This window comes from Patagioenas fasciata, chromosome 19 (genome assembly GCF_037038585.1).
Source record: "Patagioenas fasciata isolate bPatFas1 chromosome 19, bPatFas1.hap1, whole genome shotgun sequence".
Taxonomy (NCBI): Eukaryota; Metazoa; Chordata; class Aves; order Columbiformes; family Columbidae; genus Patagioenas; species Patagioenas fasciata.
The window spans coordinates 1614221-1631081 of NC_092538.1; the positions used below are offsets into that span (position 1 = coordinate 1614221).

The 16861-nt window shown below is 57.5% G+C and overlaps 2 protein-coding genes across 2 annotated transcripts; one reads left to right on the plus strand and one right to left on the minus strand.

Annotated features, from left to right (window-relative positions):
- The first annotated feature begins 922 nt into the window (after window positions 1–922).
- Window positions 923–9644, plus strand: LOC139829491 (uncharacterized). The gene is made up of 7 exons (XM_071817139.1): window positions 923–927; window positions 3476–3611; window positions 5577–5652; window positions 5810–5898; window positions 6091–6222; window positions 6603–6724; window positions 6878–9644. Exons 1-7 carry the CDS (start codon window positions 923–925, stop codon window positions 9216–9218), a joined length of 2901 nt encoding a protein of 966 aa, XP_071673240.1. The 3' UTR covers window positions 9219–9644.
- A 530-nt stretch (window positions 9645–10174) lies between these two features.
- On the minus strand, window positions 10175–15177 carry LOC139829492 (uncharacterized). Its single transcript, XM_071817140.1, has 4 exons — window positions 15149–15177; window positions 14809–15096; window positions 10600–10664; window positions 10175–10464 (listed from the first exon to the last, which is right to left on the minus strand). The coding sequence occupies exons 1-4, from the start codon at window positions 15175–15177 to the stop codon at window positions 10175–10177; spliced, it is 672 nt and encodes a 223-aa protein (XP_071673241.1).
- Between the last annotated feature and the right edge of the window lie 1684 nt (window positions 15178–16861).

Genomic DNA, 16861 nt, shown 5'->3' on the forward strand with positions numbered 1-16861 from the left:
TTTTTGTTCGATGTTGCCCAGCTCACCGAAAATGAGTCTCCGGATGGGAAGATCTCGCAGCAAAAGAGGCGACGGAGGCCGAAACCCCTCGTGATCCCGACACCGGGATTGAAGCGCTTTCGGCCGCCCCGCAGGGTTAATTCGGTGCGATGCAGATGTCCCCACGTAGCGCTTTGGGGGGAACACCCCGCTTTATGGTTGTGGTTTACGGGGGGTTTATCTCAACCCGAGCCGAGCGATCCCGGTGTAAAACCGCCCGGTGAACCCGGTTTGGGTTCGGCGTCCCCTCGCTGGTTTGTGGTGACAAACGCAGAGCTCATGCTCCCCAAAAACCCCCAAAATGGGTGATTTTGTGGAATATGGGATGGAAACAACCCCCCAGCGTTTTGCTGCGATATCGGGTGTAAAAACCACCCGAGTGCTGCGATCGACTGCAAAACCCCATTGGGATGATCCATCAGCGACCGATTTCACCAAAACGATGGGAATTGGGACAATTTGTGGTTGTGACGCCGAGGAACGGTCTCGGCACGATGATTTTGATCGCGAGCGTTGTTTTTCCCCTCTATTTCTCAATATCCCGCAGGCAGAATGGACGGCGACTTGGGATTGTGCCTGGTGAAGGACGCCCCCAAAATCAGCGTCCGGCCGTGAGTCCCCAAACCACCAAAAACGGGCGCAAAACGGGTGCGTCGCGCTTTTCCTGCCCCTCGTTTGGCCCACCAGGACCCATTGACGTCCATTCCGAACGGAACACGAGGCGCTGATGTCACCGGCGGCGCTGATGTCACGGCGGAACCCCGGCAACGCTTTGTTGTTCCGAGCCCTCGCAGGGTGTCTCTCCCACTCTGCCGCGTCTCGGAGCGAATCCCTGTGGTTTTCGGCCGAACCGCGCGGTTTTGGTGCCGATCAGAGCACGATGATGCCGTGAGCGCTCAGAACGCCCCCGTCCCCCCCGCCGCACCGCTGCGGTCCCCGTCACCGCCTCCCGTCCCCTCTCCAGGCAGATCAACGTGGGGAGCGGCTTCCAGGCGGAGCTGCTGGCCCTGCGCGACCCAGCGCAGGCGCAGCAGGACGAGCAGCGCGCGGAGCTGGTCTGGAAGCCCTGGGGGGACATGGACACCGACCCGCAGGTGCCCGACCCAGGTATCGCACGCATTGGGTGCCTGGCCCACCCCACCTGGGCACCGGGGGGGTCGTCGCTGCTCTTGGGGCTCCCAACGCTGCCTTTTGGGTAGAAATAGTGATGTTTCTCCATGTCTTTCTTGCTCTCCGCTCCACCTGGTTGGCTCGTTTTCCGCTGTCCCGTATCGCGCCTTTTGTCCCCAAAACCCAACATAAACCCAACTTTTCCTTCTCGTATCGTACCCATTGTTGTATCGCACCTTTTCTTGACCAACTCTGACGTTTCCATTGTCCTATCGCATCTTTTCTCAACAAAACCCAACTTTTCCTTGTCCTATCGCATTTTTTCTCAACAAAACCCAACTTTTCCTTGTCTTCTCACATCGTTTCTTGACAGAACCCAACGTTTCTGTTGTCCTATTGCATCTTTTCTTGACATACACCCAACTTTTCCTTGTCCTATTGCGTCTTATCTTGACCAACTCCAACTTTTCCTTGACCTATCATGTCTTTTCGTGACATAAACCCAACTTTTCCTTGTCCTATCGCATCTTTTCTTGACAAAAGCCAACTTTTCCTTGTCCTATTGTCTTTTCTTGACATAAACCCAACTTTTCCTTGTCCTATTGCGTCTTATCTTGACCAACTCCAACTTTTCCTTGTCCTATCGCATCTTTTCTCAACCAAACCCAACTTTTCCTTGTCCTATCGTGTCTTTTCTTGACATAAACCCAACTTTTGCTTGTCCTATCGTGTCTTTTCTTGACAAAACCCAACGTTTCCATTGTCCTATCACGTCTTTTCTCAACAAAACCCAACTTTTCCTTGTCCTATTGCACCTTTTCTTGACAAACCCCAACATTTCCTTTATCATATCGCATCTTTTCTTGACCAACTCCAACTTTTCCTTGAATCGTACCCATTGTCGTATCACGCTTTTCCTTGAAAAACCCCAGCTTTTCCTTGTTGGATCCCATATTTCCACCCCCAAACCCCAACACCCCCATGTCACATCCCCCTTTCCCCAAACCCCAACACCCCCATGTCACATCCCCCTTTCCCCAAACCCCAACACCCCCATGTCACATCCCCCTTTCCCCAAACCCCAACACCCCCATGTCACATCCCCCTTTCCCCCCAACACCCCCATGTCACATCCCCCTTTCCCCAAACCCCAACACCCCCATGTCACATCCCCCTTTCCCCAAACCCCAACACCCCCATGTCACATCCCCCTTTCCCCCCAACACCCCCATGTCACATCCCCCTTTCCCCAAACCCCAACACCCCCATGTCACATCCCCCTTTCCCCAAACCCCAACACCCCCATGTCACATCCCCCTTTCCCCAAACCCCAACACCCCCATGTCACATCCCCCTTTCCCCAAACCCCAACACCCCCATGTCACATCCCCCTTTCCCCAAACCCCAACATCCCCATGTCACATCCCCCTTTCCCCAAACCCCAACACCCCCATGTCACATCCCCCTTTCCCCCCAACACCCCCATGTCACATCCCCCTTTCCCCAAACCCCAACACCCCCATGTCACATCCCCCTTTCCCCCCCAAACCCCAACATCCCCACCTCATATCACCCCATTTCCCCCCTGAACCCCAACATCCCCATGTCCCATCACCCCATTTCCCCCACCCCGTGTCGGTTGCAGTGTTGACCCTGCTGTCCATGGCGAGCTCCAGCACCGTCCCCGGGAGCTCCAGTGCCATCCCCGGGAGCTCCAGTGCCATCCCTGGGAGCTCCAGTGCCGTCCCTGGGAGCTCCAGTGCCATCCTGGGGAACTCCAGCACCATCCCCAGGAGCTCGAGTGCCATCCCCGGGAGCTCCAGTGCCATCCCTGGAAACTCGAGCGCCATCCCCGGGAGCTCCAGTGCCATCCCTGGGAGCTCCAGTGCCGTCCCTGGGAGCTCCAGTGCCATCCCTGGGAGCTCCAGTGCCATCCCTGGGAGCTCCAGTGCCGTCCCTGGGAGCTCCAGCGCCACCCCTGGGAGCTCCAGTGCCATCCTCGGGAGCTCCAGTGCCATCCTCGGGAGCTCCAGTGCCGTCCCTGGGAGCTCCAGCGCCACCCCGGGAGCTCCAGTGCCATCCTCGGGAACTCCAGCGCCATCCCTGGGAGCTCCAGTGCCATCCTCGGGAGCTCCAGTGCCATCCCTGGGAGCTCCAGTGCCATCCTCGGGAGCTCCAGTGCCATCCCTGGGAGCTCCAGTGCCGTCCCCGGGAGCTCCAGTGCCATCCCTGGGAGCTCCAGTGCCATCCTCGGGAGCTCCAGTGCCATCCCTGGGAGCTCCAGTGCCGTCCCCGGGAGCTCCAGTGCCGTCCCCGGGAGCTCCAGTGCCATCCCCGGGAGCTCCAGCGCCATCCCTGGGAGCTCCAGTGCCATCCCTGGGAGCTCCAGCACCGTCCCCGGCGCCGTCCCCAACCTGGAGCTGGCCCTGCACTGCCTGCACGCAGCGCGCGGCGACCTGATGGTGAGTGACCCCAAAACCACCCGATATCACCCCAAACCCCCTGATATCACCCCAAACCCCCCGATATCACCCCCAAAGCCCCCCAATATCGCCCCCATACGCCCGATATCTCCCCAAAACCCCCGATATCTCCCTCAAACCCCCCAATATCACCCCAAAACCTCCTGATATCTCCCCAAAACCCCTTGATGTGACCCCAGAGCCCCCCGATATCACCCCAAAAGCCCCAATATCACCCCCATGCCCCCGATATCACCCCAAAACCGCTGATATTTCCCCAAAACACCCTGGTATCTCCCCAAACCCCCGATATCTCCCCAAAACCCCCAATATCACCCCCATGCCCCCGATATCACCCCAAAACCGCTGATATTTCCCCAAAACACCCTGGTATCTCCCCAAACCCCCGATATCTCCCCAAAACCCCCGATATCACCCCAATCCCCATGATATCTCCCCAAAACCCCCTGATATCTCCCCAACACCCCTTGATATCACCCCAGAACCCCTCGATATCACCCGAAAAGCCCCAATATCACCCCCATGCCCCCGATATCACTCCAAAACCCCCTGATATCTCCCCAAAACCCCCCGATATCTCCCCAAACACCCCGATATCACCCCAAAAGCCCCCGATATCACCCCAAACCCCTTTGATATCTCCCCAAAACCCCTTGATATCTCCCCAAAACCCCCCGATATCTCCCCAAACCCCCGACATCACCCCAAAAGCCCCAATATCACCCCAAACCCCCTGATATCACCCCAAAACCCCGATATCTCCCCAAAACACCCCGATATCACCCCAAAAGCCCCTGATATCTCCCCAAATCCCCTTGATATCACCCCAGAACCCCTCGATATCATCCGAAACCCCCTGATATCTCCCCAAAACCCCTCGATATCACCCCAGAACCCTCCGATATCACCCCCAAAAGTCCCAATATCACCCCCATGCCCCCGATATCACTCCAAAACCCCTTGATATTTCCCCAAACCCCCCGATATCACCTCAAAATCTCCTGATATCACCCCAACCCCAAAACCCCCCGGTATCTCCCCAAACCCCCCAATATCTCCCCAAACTTCCCGGTATCTCCCCAAAGCCCCCAATATCACCCCAAAAGCCCCCGATATCACCCCCAAGCCCCCCGATATCACCCCAAAAGCCCCAATATCACCCCTATGCCCCCGCTATCACTCCAAAACCCCCTGATATCACCCCAAAGCCCCCGATATCACCCCAAACGCCCTGATATCCCCCCGGAACCCCTTGATATCTCCCCAAAAGCCCCCGATATCACCGCCAAACCCCCTGATATCTCCCGAAAACCTCCTGATATCACCACAGTACCCCCCAATATCACCCCAAAACCCCCTGATATCTCCCCAAAACCCCTTGATATCACCCCAAAAGCCCCCGATATCACCCCAAACCCCCGGATATCACCCCAAAACCCCCCGATGTCACCCTACAAACCTTCGATGTCACCCCAAAACCCCCCGGTATCTGCCCAAAACCCCCCGATATCACGCCAAAACCCTGATATCTCCCCAAAACCCCTTGATATCACCCTAGAACCCCCCGGTATCACCCCAAACCCCCTGATATCACCCCCAAAAGCCCCAGTATCACCCCCATGCCCCCGATATCACTCCACAACCCCCTGATATCTCCCCCAAACCCCCCGATATCACCCCAAAACCTCCCCGATATCACCCCAAATCCCCATGATATCTCTCCAAAACCCCCCGATATCTCTCCAAAACCCCCCTATATCACCCCAAAGCCCCCTGATATCACCCCAAAGCCCCCTGATATCACCCCAAAACCCCCCGATACCTCCCCCAAACCCCCCGATATCTCCCCTAAACCCCCTGATATCTCCCCAAAACCCCCAAAATCACATCTTGGGGCGTCCTGCTCCGAATGGAAGGGGAACCCCGAGCCTCTTCCTCTTGCAGAAGGCGCTGGAGATGCTGCTTTCGGGGGGGCCCCCCAAGTCCGAATCGGACCCTCTGGCCAATTATCATTACGCAGGTAAACGAGGAACGGGGCCCATTCCCCCCCCAGGACACAAACAGACACCACGATACCCTTTCCACGCTGATTTAAACATCTTGGGCTGCCGATAACGACCCCCCCGCCCCATTTGCTAATTGCGTTCCCCATAACGAACCCGCTCATTGCCCCGCAGGCTCGGACACGTGGACGCCATTGGAGCAGCAGCTTTTCCACCGTGCTTTTGCCACCCACAAGAAGGACTTTTATCGCATCCACAAGAAGGTAAATCCCCCAAAATCATCGGGTTTTAACCCAAAAAGCTGCGTTTTTGAGTCACGCATCGAACTCCCGTTCTCCAAAAAGTCATTTTCCTGCTTAATGCTGCAAAAAAGGCACCGGAATGAGACAAAACGAGGTGTAAATGTGATTTACCGCGGCGTTTCCATCCTAAACCGCCCCTATCCCCTCGCTTAGGTCCAGACTAAGACTGTGGCCCAGTGTGTTGAATATTACTACATCTGGAAGAAAACGACCAAACTCAAGTCCTACCGAGCAAAAGGGACGGGCAAAAAAGCCAAGAGAAACAAGGAAAAGGCCGAGGAGAAGGTAGAAAACGCGTTTACGCGGAATTTGTGCCACAGGAAAACCGCCTTGAGGCCAAAAAAGCGGCTTTTGGGGCCCGAAATGGGCTCGATTGGCTGCAGGTTGATTGCAGTGATTCCAGGTATTAACGATCCTGGTGGGGTTTGAATGGTTTGGGGGATATTCTGTGGTTTTGGCTTCGCCGCCGAAGGGAATTGCTGTAAGTTCCCTGCCAAAAAGCGGTGGTTTGTGTCACAAAAAGAGCCGGTTTTGGCTCTTTTAGCCTCACCTGGCTGAGTTGTCTCTATGGGCTGTTCCATAGGGTCTTGTTTCCAAGCTGGTTTATTCTCAGCACTCTCGACCTTTGGTGAAAGGGGGGAATGAGGGGAATCTCTGCTTTCCAGGCCACTTTCCAGCCCCCGAAGAAGAAGCCCCGTCCCTCGCCCGAGGAAAGGGCCAAAATGAAGCAGCAAATGGCCCAAAATGAGGGCGCCGGGGAGTCCTTTCCATGCACTGAGTGCGGCAGGTGAGTTGTTGCTTATTTGGGGATAAAGAGGTTAAAAGGTGTTAAAGCCACCCGGCGCGGAGCCGAGAAACGGCGCCGGACCCGCGCCAAAACGCACCCAGAGAGGGTGAAGCCAAAAAGCACTAAAACCTGGGTTTTCCGCCCCGTTTCCAGGGCGTTTGCCACGATGCGGGGCAAGAACGCACACATGAGGTGGCACCGGGCGCGGGAGCTGCAGGCGGGGACCGAGCTGACTCCAAAGGGCTTGGAAATTGAGGACAAACCAGCCGAAATGGTGATTGCTGCGCTGGTTCTGGAGCCGCAGGCCGGGACCGAGCTGCCCATAAAGTGCTTGAAGATTGAGGAGAAACCAGCTGAAATGGCGATTGCGGGACCGGAGCTGCAGGATGGCACCGAGCCGCCCCCAAGATCCTTGGAAACTGAGGACAAACCAGCCGTAATGGAGATTGCGGTGCCAGAACCGCAGGTGGGGACCGAGCCGCCCCAAAAATGCTTGAAGATTGAGGACAAACCAGCCGAAATGGTGAATGCGGGACCGGAGCTGCAGGATGGCACCGAGCCACCCCCAAAGGGCCTGAATATCGAGGAGAAACCAGCTGAAATGGTGATTGCAGCGCTGGAGCCGCAGACCGGGACTGAGACACCCCTGAAATGTGTGAAAATTGAAGAGAAACCAGCTGAAATGGTGACTGTGGCGCTGGAGCCGCAGGCTGAGACCAAGCTGCCCCTAAAGTGCTTCAAAATTGAGGGCAAACCAGCCAAAATGGTGATTGTGGGACCAGAGCTGCAGGATGGCACTGAGCCACCCCCAAAGGGCCTGGAAATTGAGGAGAAACCAGCTGAAATGGCGATTGCTGCGCCGGTTCTGGAGCCGCAGGCCGGGACTGAGCCGCCTCCAAGATGCTTGGAAATTGAGGAGAAACGAGACAAAATGGTGATTGTGGGACCGGAGCTGCAGGCTGACACTGAGCCACCACCAAAATACCTGCAAATTGAGGACAAACCAGCTGAAACGGTGATTGCGGCGCCAGCGCCGGAGCCGCAGGCTGAGACCGAGCCCACCCTGAAGCGCTTTAAAATTGAAGAGAAACCAGCGGAAATGGCGATGCCGGAGCCGGAGGCCGGGACTGAGCCACCCCTGAAGCGCTTAAGAATTGAGGAGAAAGCAGCTGAAATGGAGATTGCAGCACTGGAGCTGCAGGCCGGGACTGAGCCACCGCCAAAGTGTTTGAAAATTGAGGAGAAAGCAGCCGAAATGGAGATTGCGGTGCCAGAGCCACAGGCCGGGACCGAGCCGCCCGAAAAGTGCCTGAAAATTGAGGGAAAACCAGCGGAAATGGTGATTTTGGCACCGGAGCCGCAGGTGGGGACCGAGCCGCCCCCAAAATGCTTTCAAATTGAGGAAAAAACAGGCGAAATGGCGATGCCGGTGCGGGAGCTGCAGGCCGGGACCGAGCCGCCTCCAAATTGCCTGGAAATGGAGGAAAAAGCAGCTGAAAAGGCGATTGCGGAGCCAGAGCCGGAGGCCGGGACCGAGCCGCCCCCAACGTGTGTGAAGATTGAGGAGAAAGCAGCTGAAATGGAGATGCCGGAGCCAGAGCCGCAGGCCGGGACAGAGCCACCACCAAAGTGCCTGAATATTGAGGAGAAACCAGCTAAAATGGAGATTGTGGTGCCAGCACCAGAGCCACCGGCCGGGACCGAGCCGCCCCCAAAATGCGTTAAAATTGAGGAGAAAGCAGCTGAAATGGTGATTGTGGCACTGGAGCTGCAGGTGGGGAGCGAGCCGCCCCCAAAATGCTTTGAAATCAAGGAGAAACCAGGTGAAATGGCGATGCCGGAGTCAGAGCTGCAAGCTGGGATGGAGCCGCCCCCAAAGCGCCTGAAAATTGAGGAGGAACCAGCCGAAACGGTGATTGCGGCACCGGAGCTGCAGGACGGGACCGAGCCACCACCAAAATACCTGAAAATTGAGGAGGAACCAGCCGAAACGGTGATTGCGGCACCAGAGCCACGGGCCGGGACCGAGCCGCCCCTGAAGCACTTGGAAATTGAGAAACCAACCGAAATGGCGATTGTGACGCCGGAACCGCCGGCTGAGACCGAGCCACCACCAAAATGCATGAAAATAGAGGAGAAACCAACCGAAATGGCGATGCTGGAGCCGCAGGCCGGGACCAAGCCACCCCTGAAGCGCTTAAGAATTGAAGGGGAACCAGCCGAAATGGTGATCCCGGAGCCGCAGGCCGGGACCGAGCCGCCCCTGAAGCGCTTTAAAATTGAGGAGAAACCAGCTGAAATGGTGATTGCAGCGCTGGTGCTGGAGCCGCAGGCCGGGACCAAGCAGCCCCCAAAACGCTGGAGAATTGAGGACAAACCATCCGAAATGGCGATGCCGGAGCCGCAAGCCGGGACCGAGCCGCCCCCGAAGCGCCTTAAAATCGAGGAACCAGCCGAAATGGGGATCGCGGCGCCGGAGCAGCGCCCGGGGTAGGTTTGCGCCCTCAGGAAACCCCCGCGCCGAAACCACCGTCGGCTTTCCCACCGGACGGCGCATCCAGAGGGGGTTTTTGGGGAGAAAAGGGGTGAATCTGCGCGTGTTTGAAGAAGCGACCGCGGGGGGTTTGGTTTCTCGGCATCGGGTTTGATGGGAAGAGCTGGTGCCCGATCGTCATCTCCGGCACCAGGGGGCGCACGGAACGGGGCCGGAATTGGGCTGAAATCCTGTGAGATTGGGAAAAAACGCCGCTGTGAGATCAACGGGCAGCGGCTGCTCGCAGTGGGAAGAACCGGAAAGGGAAATGGTGGCAAAATGGTGCCGTAAAGCGCCCCGATCTGAGCCGAGAAACAGGGGTTTTGGTGTTTTTCTTTCTATTTAACGCGCTTTCTGCTTTGCTTAATAAACTGGGTTCTGGAATGAGTTGAAGTTCGTTAATGCAGCGATTTGTGACAACGGGGGGGTTGAGTTGTTTGATTAATGAAATGTTAATTAAGGGTCTTGTCACACCAGGAGGGATGGAAGGGGGATTTATTTTGGGAGGTCTTGAGATTTACTGCTGTCACGATACCGGGGCTGTCGGTGCCACCCATCGCGATACCGGGGCCGTCGGTGCCACCCATCGCGATACCAGGGCCGTCGGTGCCACCCATCGCGCTACCAGGACCATCGTTGCTGCCCATCACGATACTGGGGCCGTCGTCACTGCTGTTGTGACGATACCAGCGCTGTTGTTGCCACCTGTCGCGATACCAGGACCATCAGTGCTCCCTATTGCGATACCGGGGCCATCGGTGCCACCCTTCGCAATACCGGGGTCGTTGTTGCTGCCCATTGCGATACCGGGGCTGTCGGTGCTGCCGTCGCGATACTGGGACCGTCAGTGCTGCCCATCACGATACTGGAGCTGTTGGTTCTGCCCATCACGATACCAGGGCCCCTGTCACTGCCCATCACAATATCAGGGCCGTCGGTGCTGCCGTCGCAATACCAGCTCCATCACTGCTGCCCGTCGCGATACCAGGGCTGTTGGTGCTGCTGTCGCGATACCGGGGCCGTCGGTGCTGCTGTCGCGATACCGGGGCCGTCGGTGCTGCTGTCGCGATACCGGGGCTGTTGTCGCTGCCCAACGGTGAGAGGAAAGCTGCGCTTGGAAGGGATTTCCTGTCCAGAGTCCTCATCATCTTGGCCATGCACAGCACAGTGAGATGTTCCCCATCGGAACAGAAACGGTAACTGGGGTCTGTGGAGAGCGCAGGGGGTAAAAGGGGTCTGGGAGGAAACTCTGCCTGAGGAAAAGTGAGACATCCCTTTTCCCTCTGTTTTAGAAGCCCCAGCCAACTCGAGAGCATCTTGGGAGGGGTCGAGCTGCACTTACCCAGAGGACACAGCAGCTGGAGGAAGCCAGGAGAGATCGGCGTGGAGAGGACGAGCGCAAGGAGGCTGCAAAAGGGAGAGGAAAGAAATCAGTGCCGCGGCCACTGCTGTTGCTGGGATCGGAGACGTGAGGGCCTGGGGAGCTGCGGTGGGGCAGCCGTGGCTGGCAGAGCAGCCCCACGCACCCCTCAGTAGGATGGGAATGAAGAATATGAGGAGCAAAAGTAAGAAAACTCATGGGCTAAGATAAAAAAACACAAGTGAGATAAGTAATTGAAAGAGGAAGAGAGAATAAAACGCAAGGCGTGATGCAAAGACTCGTGGGCTCCCACAAGCACAGGGAGATCCCGCAGACCCCGAGCAATGGCTGCCCTGCAACCCCCTTCCCTCCCTTCTTACTGATGAGCACCACGTTAGGGCGCTGTTGGTGCCACCCATCACAATACCGGGGCTGTCGGTGCCACCCATCACGATACCAGGGCTGTCGGTGCCACCCATCGCGATACCGGGGCCGTCGGTGCCACCCATCGCGATACTGGGGCTGTCGGTGCCACCCATCGCGATACCAGGGCTGTCGGTGCCACCCATCGCGATACCGGGGCCGTCGGTGCCACCCATCGCGATACCGGGGCCATCATTGCTGCCCATCACGATACTGGGGCCGTCGTCACTGCTGTTGTGACGATACCAGCGCTGTTGTTGCCACCTGTCGCAATACCAGGACCATCAGTGCTCGCTATTGCGATACTGGGGCTGTCGGTGCCACCCATCGCGATACTGGGGCTGTCGGTGCCACCCATCGCGATACCGGGGCTGTTGGTGCCACCCATCGCGATACCGGGGCTGTTGGTGCCACCCATCGCGATACTGGGGCGATACCGGCCCCTCCTGGGGCAGCAGGGGTCCAGTACCAGTACGGTTTGGGGGTGGACCCGGTGGAAAGCAGCTCTGCAAGAAGGACTTGGGAGTTCTGGGTGACATCAGGTTGGCCACAAGTCACCAATGTGTCCTTGTGGTCACGAGGCCGAGGGTACCTGGGGGATATTTATTAAGAAGAGTGTGAGCAGCAGGTGAGAGAGGTGAATCCTCCCCCTCTGCTCCACCCTGGGGAAGCTGCATCTGCAGTTCTGGGTCCAGTTCTGGGCTCCCCAGTTGAAGAAGGACAAGGAGTTACTGGAGGGAGTCCAGTGGAGGGACACAGAGATGCTGAGGGGTCTGGAGCATCATTCTGATCAGGAGAGACTGAGAGAGATGGGGCTGTTGAGCTGGAGAAGAGAAGCTGAGAGGGATGTGATCAATGGGATCAATATCTCAGGTGGGTGTCAGGATGGAGCAGACTCTGTTCAGTGGTGCCCAACGCCAGGGTGAGGGGCATCGGGCACAAACTGAAACACAGGAGGCTCCATCTGAACGTAAGGAGAAACTTGCTTGCTGGGAGGTGCCAGAGCCCAGCCCAGGCTGCCCAGAGCGGGTGTGGAGTCTCCTTCTGTGAGACATTCAGACCCCTGGGATCCTGTGTGATCTGCTCTGGGACCCCGCGGGAGCAGGGGGGTTGGACTGGATGATCTCCAGAGGTCCCTTCATCCCAAACCAGAATGGGGTTCTGAGGGAAGGGGAGAGGAGGAAGGGGAGAGGAGGAAGGGGAGAGGAGGAAGGGGAGAGGAGGAAGGGGAGAGGAGGAAGGGGAGAGGAGGAAGGGGAGAGGAGGAAGGGGAGAGGAGGAAGGGCAGAGAAGAGAAGCTGGGGCTGTGAAACAGAGGGAAAAGGGATGTTTCAATCTTCCCCTCACAAAGTTCCCTGCCAGCCTCCAAATTCTTTTTGATCTCAGGGACCCCCCAGGGATCCCAGAAACCACTGAGACCCCCCCCAGACCCACTCGCAAGAACCCCTGGGACCCCCCCCAAACCCAGGTTTTCCCCTTTCTCCCCTCCAGCCCCCCAGGGACCTCACAACCCACCCAGGACCCCTGAGGGGCAGCTGCATGGGGGGGGGCTCTGACACCCCAAAAGTGATGGGGCGCATGGGGTGATGTGGACCCCCCTGTGGTGGTTTGGGGGTCCCCGAGTTGCCGTTCCCCCCACTTTACAGCTTTTGTACAAATTGTCTCTATATTCGTAGCTGGGGGAAAAAGCGGCCCCTCCCCAGTCCTGCTCCCACAAACCTGGGGGGGCCTGGGTGGGTCCTCTGGGTCCCCCCCACTGGCACGGGGGGAAAGGAAAGGATTTAGCACAGAAATCACAGTATCACAGTATCACGGTGTGTTTGGGACTGGAAGGGACCTCGAAAGCTCATCCAGTGCAATCCCCTGCTGGAGCAGGAACGCCCAGGAGAGGTCGCACAGGAACATGTCCAGGGGGGTTTGAACGTCTGCAGGGAAGGAGACCCCACAGCCCCCTGGGCAGCCTGGGCCGGGCTCTGCCACCCTCACTGGGAAGAAGTTCTTTCTCAAATTTAAGTGGAACCTCTTGTGTTCCAGCTTGATCCCATTGCCCCTCGTCCTATCATTGTTTGCCACCGAGAAGAGCCCGGCTCCATCCTCCTGGCACTCACCCTTTATATATTTATAAATATTAATGAGGTCACCCCTCAGTCTTCTCTTCTCCAAACTAAAGAGCCCAGCTCCCTCAGCCTTTCCTCACACGGGAGATGCTCCACTCCCTCCAGCATCTTGGTGGCTGCGCTGGACCCTCTCCAGCAGTTCCCTGTCCTGGAGCTGAGGGGCCACAACTGGTCACAATATTCCAGGTGTGGTCTCCCCAGGGCAGAGCAGAGGGGCAGGAGAACCTCTCTGACCTACTGACCACCCCCTTCTAACCCACCCCAGGTCCCATTGGCTTCCTGGCCCCAAGGGCCCAGTGCTGGCTCATGGTCACCCTGCTGTCCCCAGGACCCCAGCTCCCTTTCCCTACCCTGCTCTCTAACAGCTCATTCCCCAGCCTATACTGACCCTGGGGTTGTTCCTGCCCAGATGCAGGACTCTGCACTTCCCCTTGTTAAATCTCACCAGGTTATCCCCCCCCAGCTCTTCAGCCTGTCCAGGTCTCTGATGGCAGCACAGCTTCCAGGGTCACCCACTCCTCCCAGCTTGGTGTCCCCAGCAAACCTGCTGACAGTCACTCAATTCCCTCATCCGAATCGTTAACGAATATATTGAATAATATTGGCCCCTGAGGCCCTGCACTGGATCCAGGCCTCAACCGGACTCTGCCCATTGACCACCACTCTCTGGCTTCTCTCTCTCAGCCAGTTTGCACCCCCCACTCCCCATTGCCCAGAGCACCCCTCCCCAGCTCAGCTGTGCGGATGCTGTGCAGACGGTGTCAGAGGCTTTGCTGAAGCCCAGGGAGCCCACACCCACCGCCCGCCCCCTCCATCCACCCGGGTACATTCCCATGAACGGCAACGGGGTTGGTGGGGATGAACTGAGATGAATCAAGAGACTGAGCCACGCGCTCAGAGCGATATCGGCTGTTCAACCGCTCAGTCACCGCATTTTTAAACTACAGAATGTAGATCACAGGGGTTTAATTACGGGAAATATTTAACTGTTTAATTATGGATTTTGAATGCGGAGAGGGACCAATGCAGTGGGGTTTAAGCACCACTGCCTCTGACGGACGTTTAATCCCAAGAAATTTAATGGGAAATTAATTTAATTTGGAATGTTCTTTAGCAAACTGTTCAGGTCACTTCTGAGATACAAAAAGTTTTTAAAGCAAAACATTAATCCCAGTAAATTTCCAACAACGCTCCCTTCCGTGAAACCAAAATTCAACAAAAACCTCAACGAAACTTCAACATTTGTTGGTTTTTAGTTAACGTTCAAATGTCGCGTTTAATGTTACACATTTAATTTATACACTGGAGGCCTCGGTGCGGGGGAACTGGGGGGAGGGTGTGTTAAAGGGACATTGGGGGGCACATTTGGGGCTGTTTTGGGGTCAAAAAGGGGGATTGAGGTTCAGGGGGACTTGAGGGAGTCGCGGGGGGCGCAGACCGATCGGGGGGTCCGGGGGGAGCCCCGCAGGGGGATTTGCTGGGGGAGGCAGGGTCAGCAGGGCCTCCCCTCCCCCGCAAAGGGACTCAGGGCCCCCCAAACCTGGTCCCTCCTGCCGGCTGCATCCCAACCCCCACAGCTCCCCTGCACCCCCAGACCCGCCCCGCGCCCCCCACAACCCCTGCACCAACCAAATCCGTCCCCGCCGCTCACCCGGGACGGAACTGGCGGCGATCGCGGTCCCAGCGCGGTGTGAGGAGGATTTTCAACCGCGGAACTGCGGGGGCGACCAGCGGGACCCCCCCACTGCCGCCCGGGGGCAACACGGCGACCGCCCGGGGGCAACACGGCGACCGCCCGGCCCCGGCCAGCGGGGCCGCAGCCCCGGGCCCCCCGCCCGCCCCCGCAGCCGCTGCAGCCGCAGGACCCGCCCGTGGCAGCGGCGCTCCGGCGGCAGCAGGGGACGAACCGCCACGGCCGGGCCGCTGCTCCCGGGGCGGGCTGCATGGTCACGCCCCCGGCACCGCCATTGGCCACACAGCCGGCCCGTCACCGTCCCTCGCACCCGTCCCTCGCCGCCATTGGCCTGGAGGCGGCCTCCTGATGCCCATTGGCTGTGCCGCTTCCAGCGGGAAGTCCCTCCCCTTCCCGACACGGCTCCGCGCCTGCGCAGTGCAGCCCCCGCGCAGCCCCGCGATGGCGCCGTCGCCCCTTGCGGGCTCTCGCTGCTGTTTAATCCAATTCTTTAATTGTGTTCTTTAAACGCGGGTTCATGAGAGCACAAGCGAAACAGCGCTGGGTGCGCGGGAGATTCGCTCGGCCCAACACGCACACCTTTAACAACAGGAAGTGTGTTAATTACAGTAAGTGTTCATAATGACCCCAGAACTGTGCATGTTCATGAGGTGATCTCAGAACCGTTTCCACAGCCCTGAGCCCCCTGTTCTCCTGCGCAGTGGCACTGGGTGCATTTGAGGAGGGGTCCTTGGGGTCTTTGGATGAAGGCTCCTCAGCCTCCTCACAGTGGGCTTTGCCCCTTTGGCTCATTGTGAGGAACTGGTGGGACCCAAGCGGCCAAGGCGGTTGAACCCGGCCTGGCGCCCCCTTTTTGCTGGAAATCTTGGCGATCTCGTCTCCTCAACGTTGCAGCTGGTGCCGTGAAACTTCTGATCTCGGCATTTGATGAAGTTCAGCCGCAGGTGTTAGTGACGGGATCGGTTTTACAAGGTGTTCCCTTCTGGAACAGGTATGGGATGGGCCTTGGCTGGCTCTGCCCTGGGTACCACTGATCTGTTACAGTTGGATCCCTGGGTATCACTGATCTGTTACAGTTGGATCCCTGGGTGTCACTGATCTGTTACAGTTGGATCCCTGGGTATCACTGATCTGTTACAGCTGGATCCCTGGGTATCACTGACCTGTTACAGTTGGATCCCTGGGTATCACTGATCTGTTACAGCTGGATCCCTGGGTATCACTGACCTGTTACAGTTGGATCCCTGGGTATCACTGACCTGTTACGGCTGGATCCCTGGGTATCACTGACCTGTTACAGTTGGATCCCTGGGTATCACTGATCTGTTACGGTTGGATCCCTGGGTATCACTGACCTGTTACGGTTGGATCCCTGGGTACCACTGACCTGTTACGGTTGGGTCCCTGGGTATCACTGACCTGTTACGCTTGGATCCCTGGGTATCACTGACCTGTTACGGTTGGATCCCTGGGTAACACTGACCTGTTACGCTTGGATCCCTGGGTAACACTGACCTGTTACGCTTGGATCCCTGGGTATCACTGACCTGTTACGGTTGGATCCCTGGGTATCACTGATCTGTTACGCTTGGATCCCTGGGTATCACTGACCTGTTACGGTTGGATCCCTGGGTGTCACTGATCTGTTACGGTTGGATCCCTGGGTGTCACTGATCTGTTACGGTTGGATCCCTGGGTATCACTGACCTGTTACGGTTGGATCCCTGGGTATCACTGACCTGTTACGGCTGGATCCCTGGGTATCACTGATCTGTTACGGCTGGATCCCTGGGTATCACTGACCTGTTACGGCTGGATCCCTGGGTATCACTGACCTGTTACGGCTGGATCCCTGGGTATCACTGATCTGTTACGGTTGGATCCCTGGGTGTCACTGACCTGTTACGGTTGGATCCCTGGGTGTCACTGACCTGTTACGGTTGGATCCCTGGGTGTCACTGATCTGTTACGGTTGGATCCCTGGGTGTCACTGACCTGTTACGGTTGGATC

What these genes read in the sequence shown, in the direction of transcription:
- LOC139829491 (XM_071817139.1), top strand. An exon ending in CAGCGCGCGGCGACCTGATG is followed by an intron (nt 3,612 to 5,576) that starts GTGAGTGACCCC and finishes TTCCTCTTGCAG; the next exon opens with AAGGCGCTGGAGATGCTGCT. An exon ending in AGGAAAAGGCCGAGGAGAAG is followed by an intron (nt 6,223 to 6,602) that starts GTAGAAAACGCG and finishes TCTGCTTTCCAG; the next exon opens with GCCACTTTCCAGCCCCCGAA.
- LOC139829492 (XM_071817140.1), bottom strand. Translation starts at nt 15,177, where the DNA reads ATGGCGGCGAGGGACGGGTGCGAGGGACG. An exon ending in AGGGACGGGTGCGAGGGACG is followed by an intron (nt 15,097 to 15,148) that starts GTGACGGGCCGG and finishes GTGACCATGCAG; the next exon opens with CCCGCCCCGGGAGCAGCGGC. An exon ending in CGCCGCCAGTTCCGTCCCGG is followed by an intron (nt 10,665 to 14,808) that starts GTGAGCGGCGGG and finishes TCCCTTTTGCAG; the next exon opens with CCTCCTTGCGCTCGTCCTCT.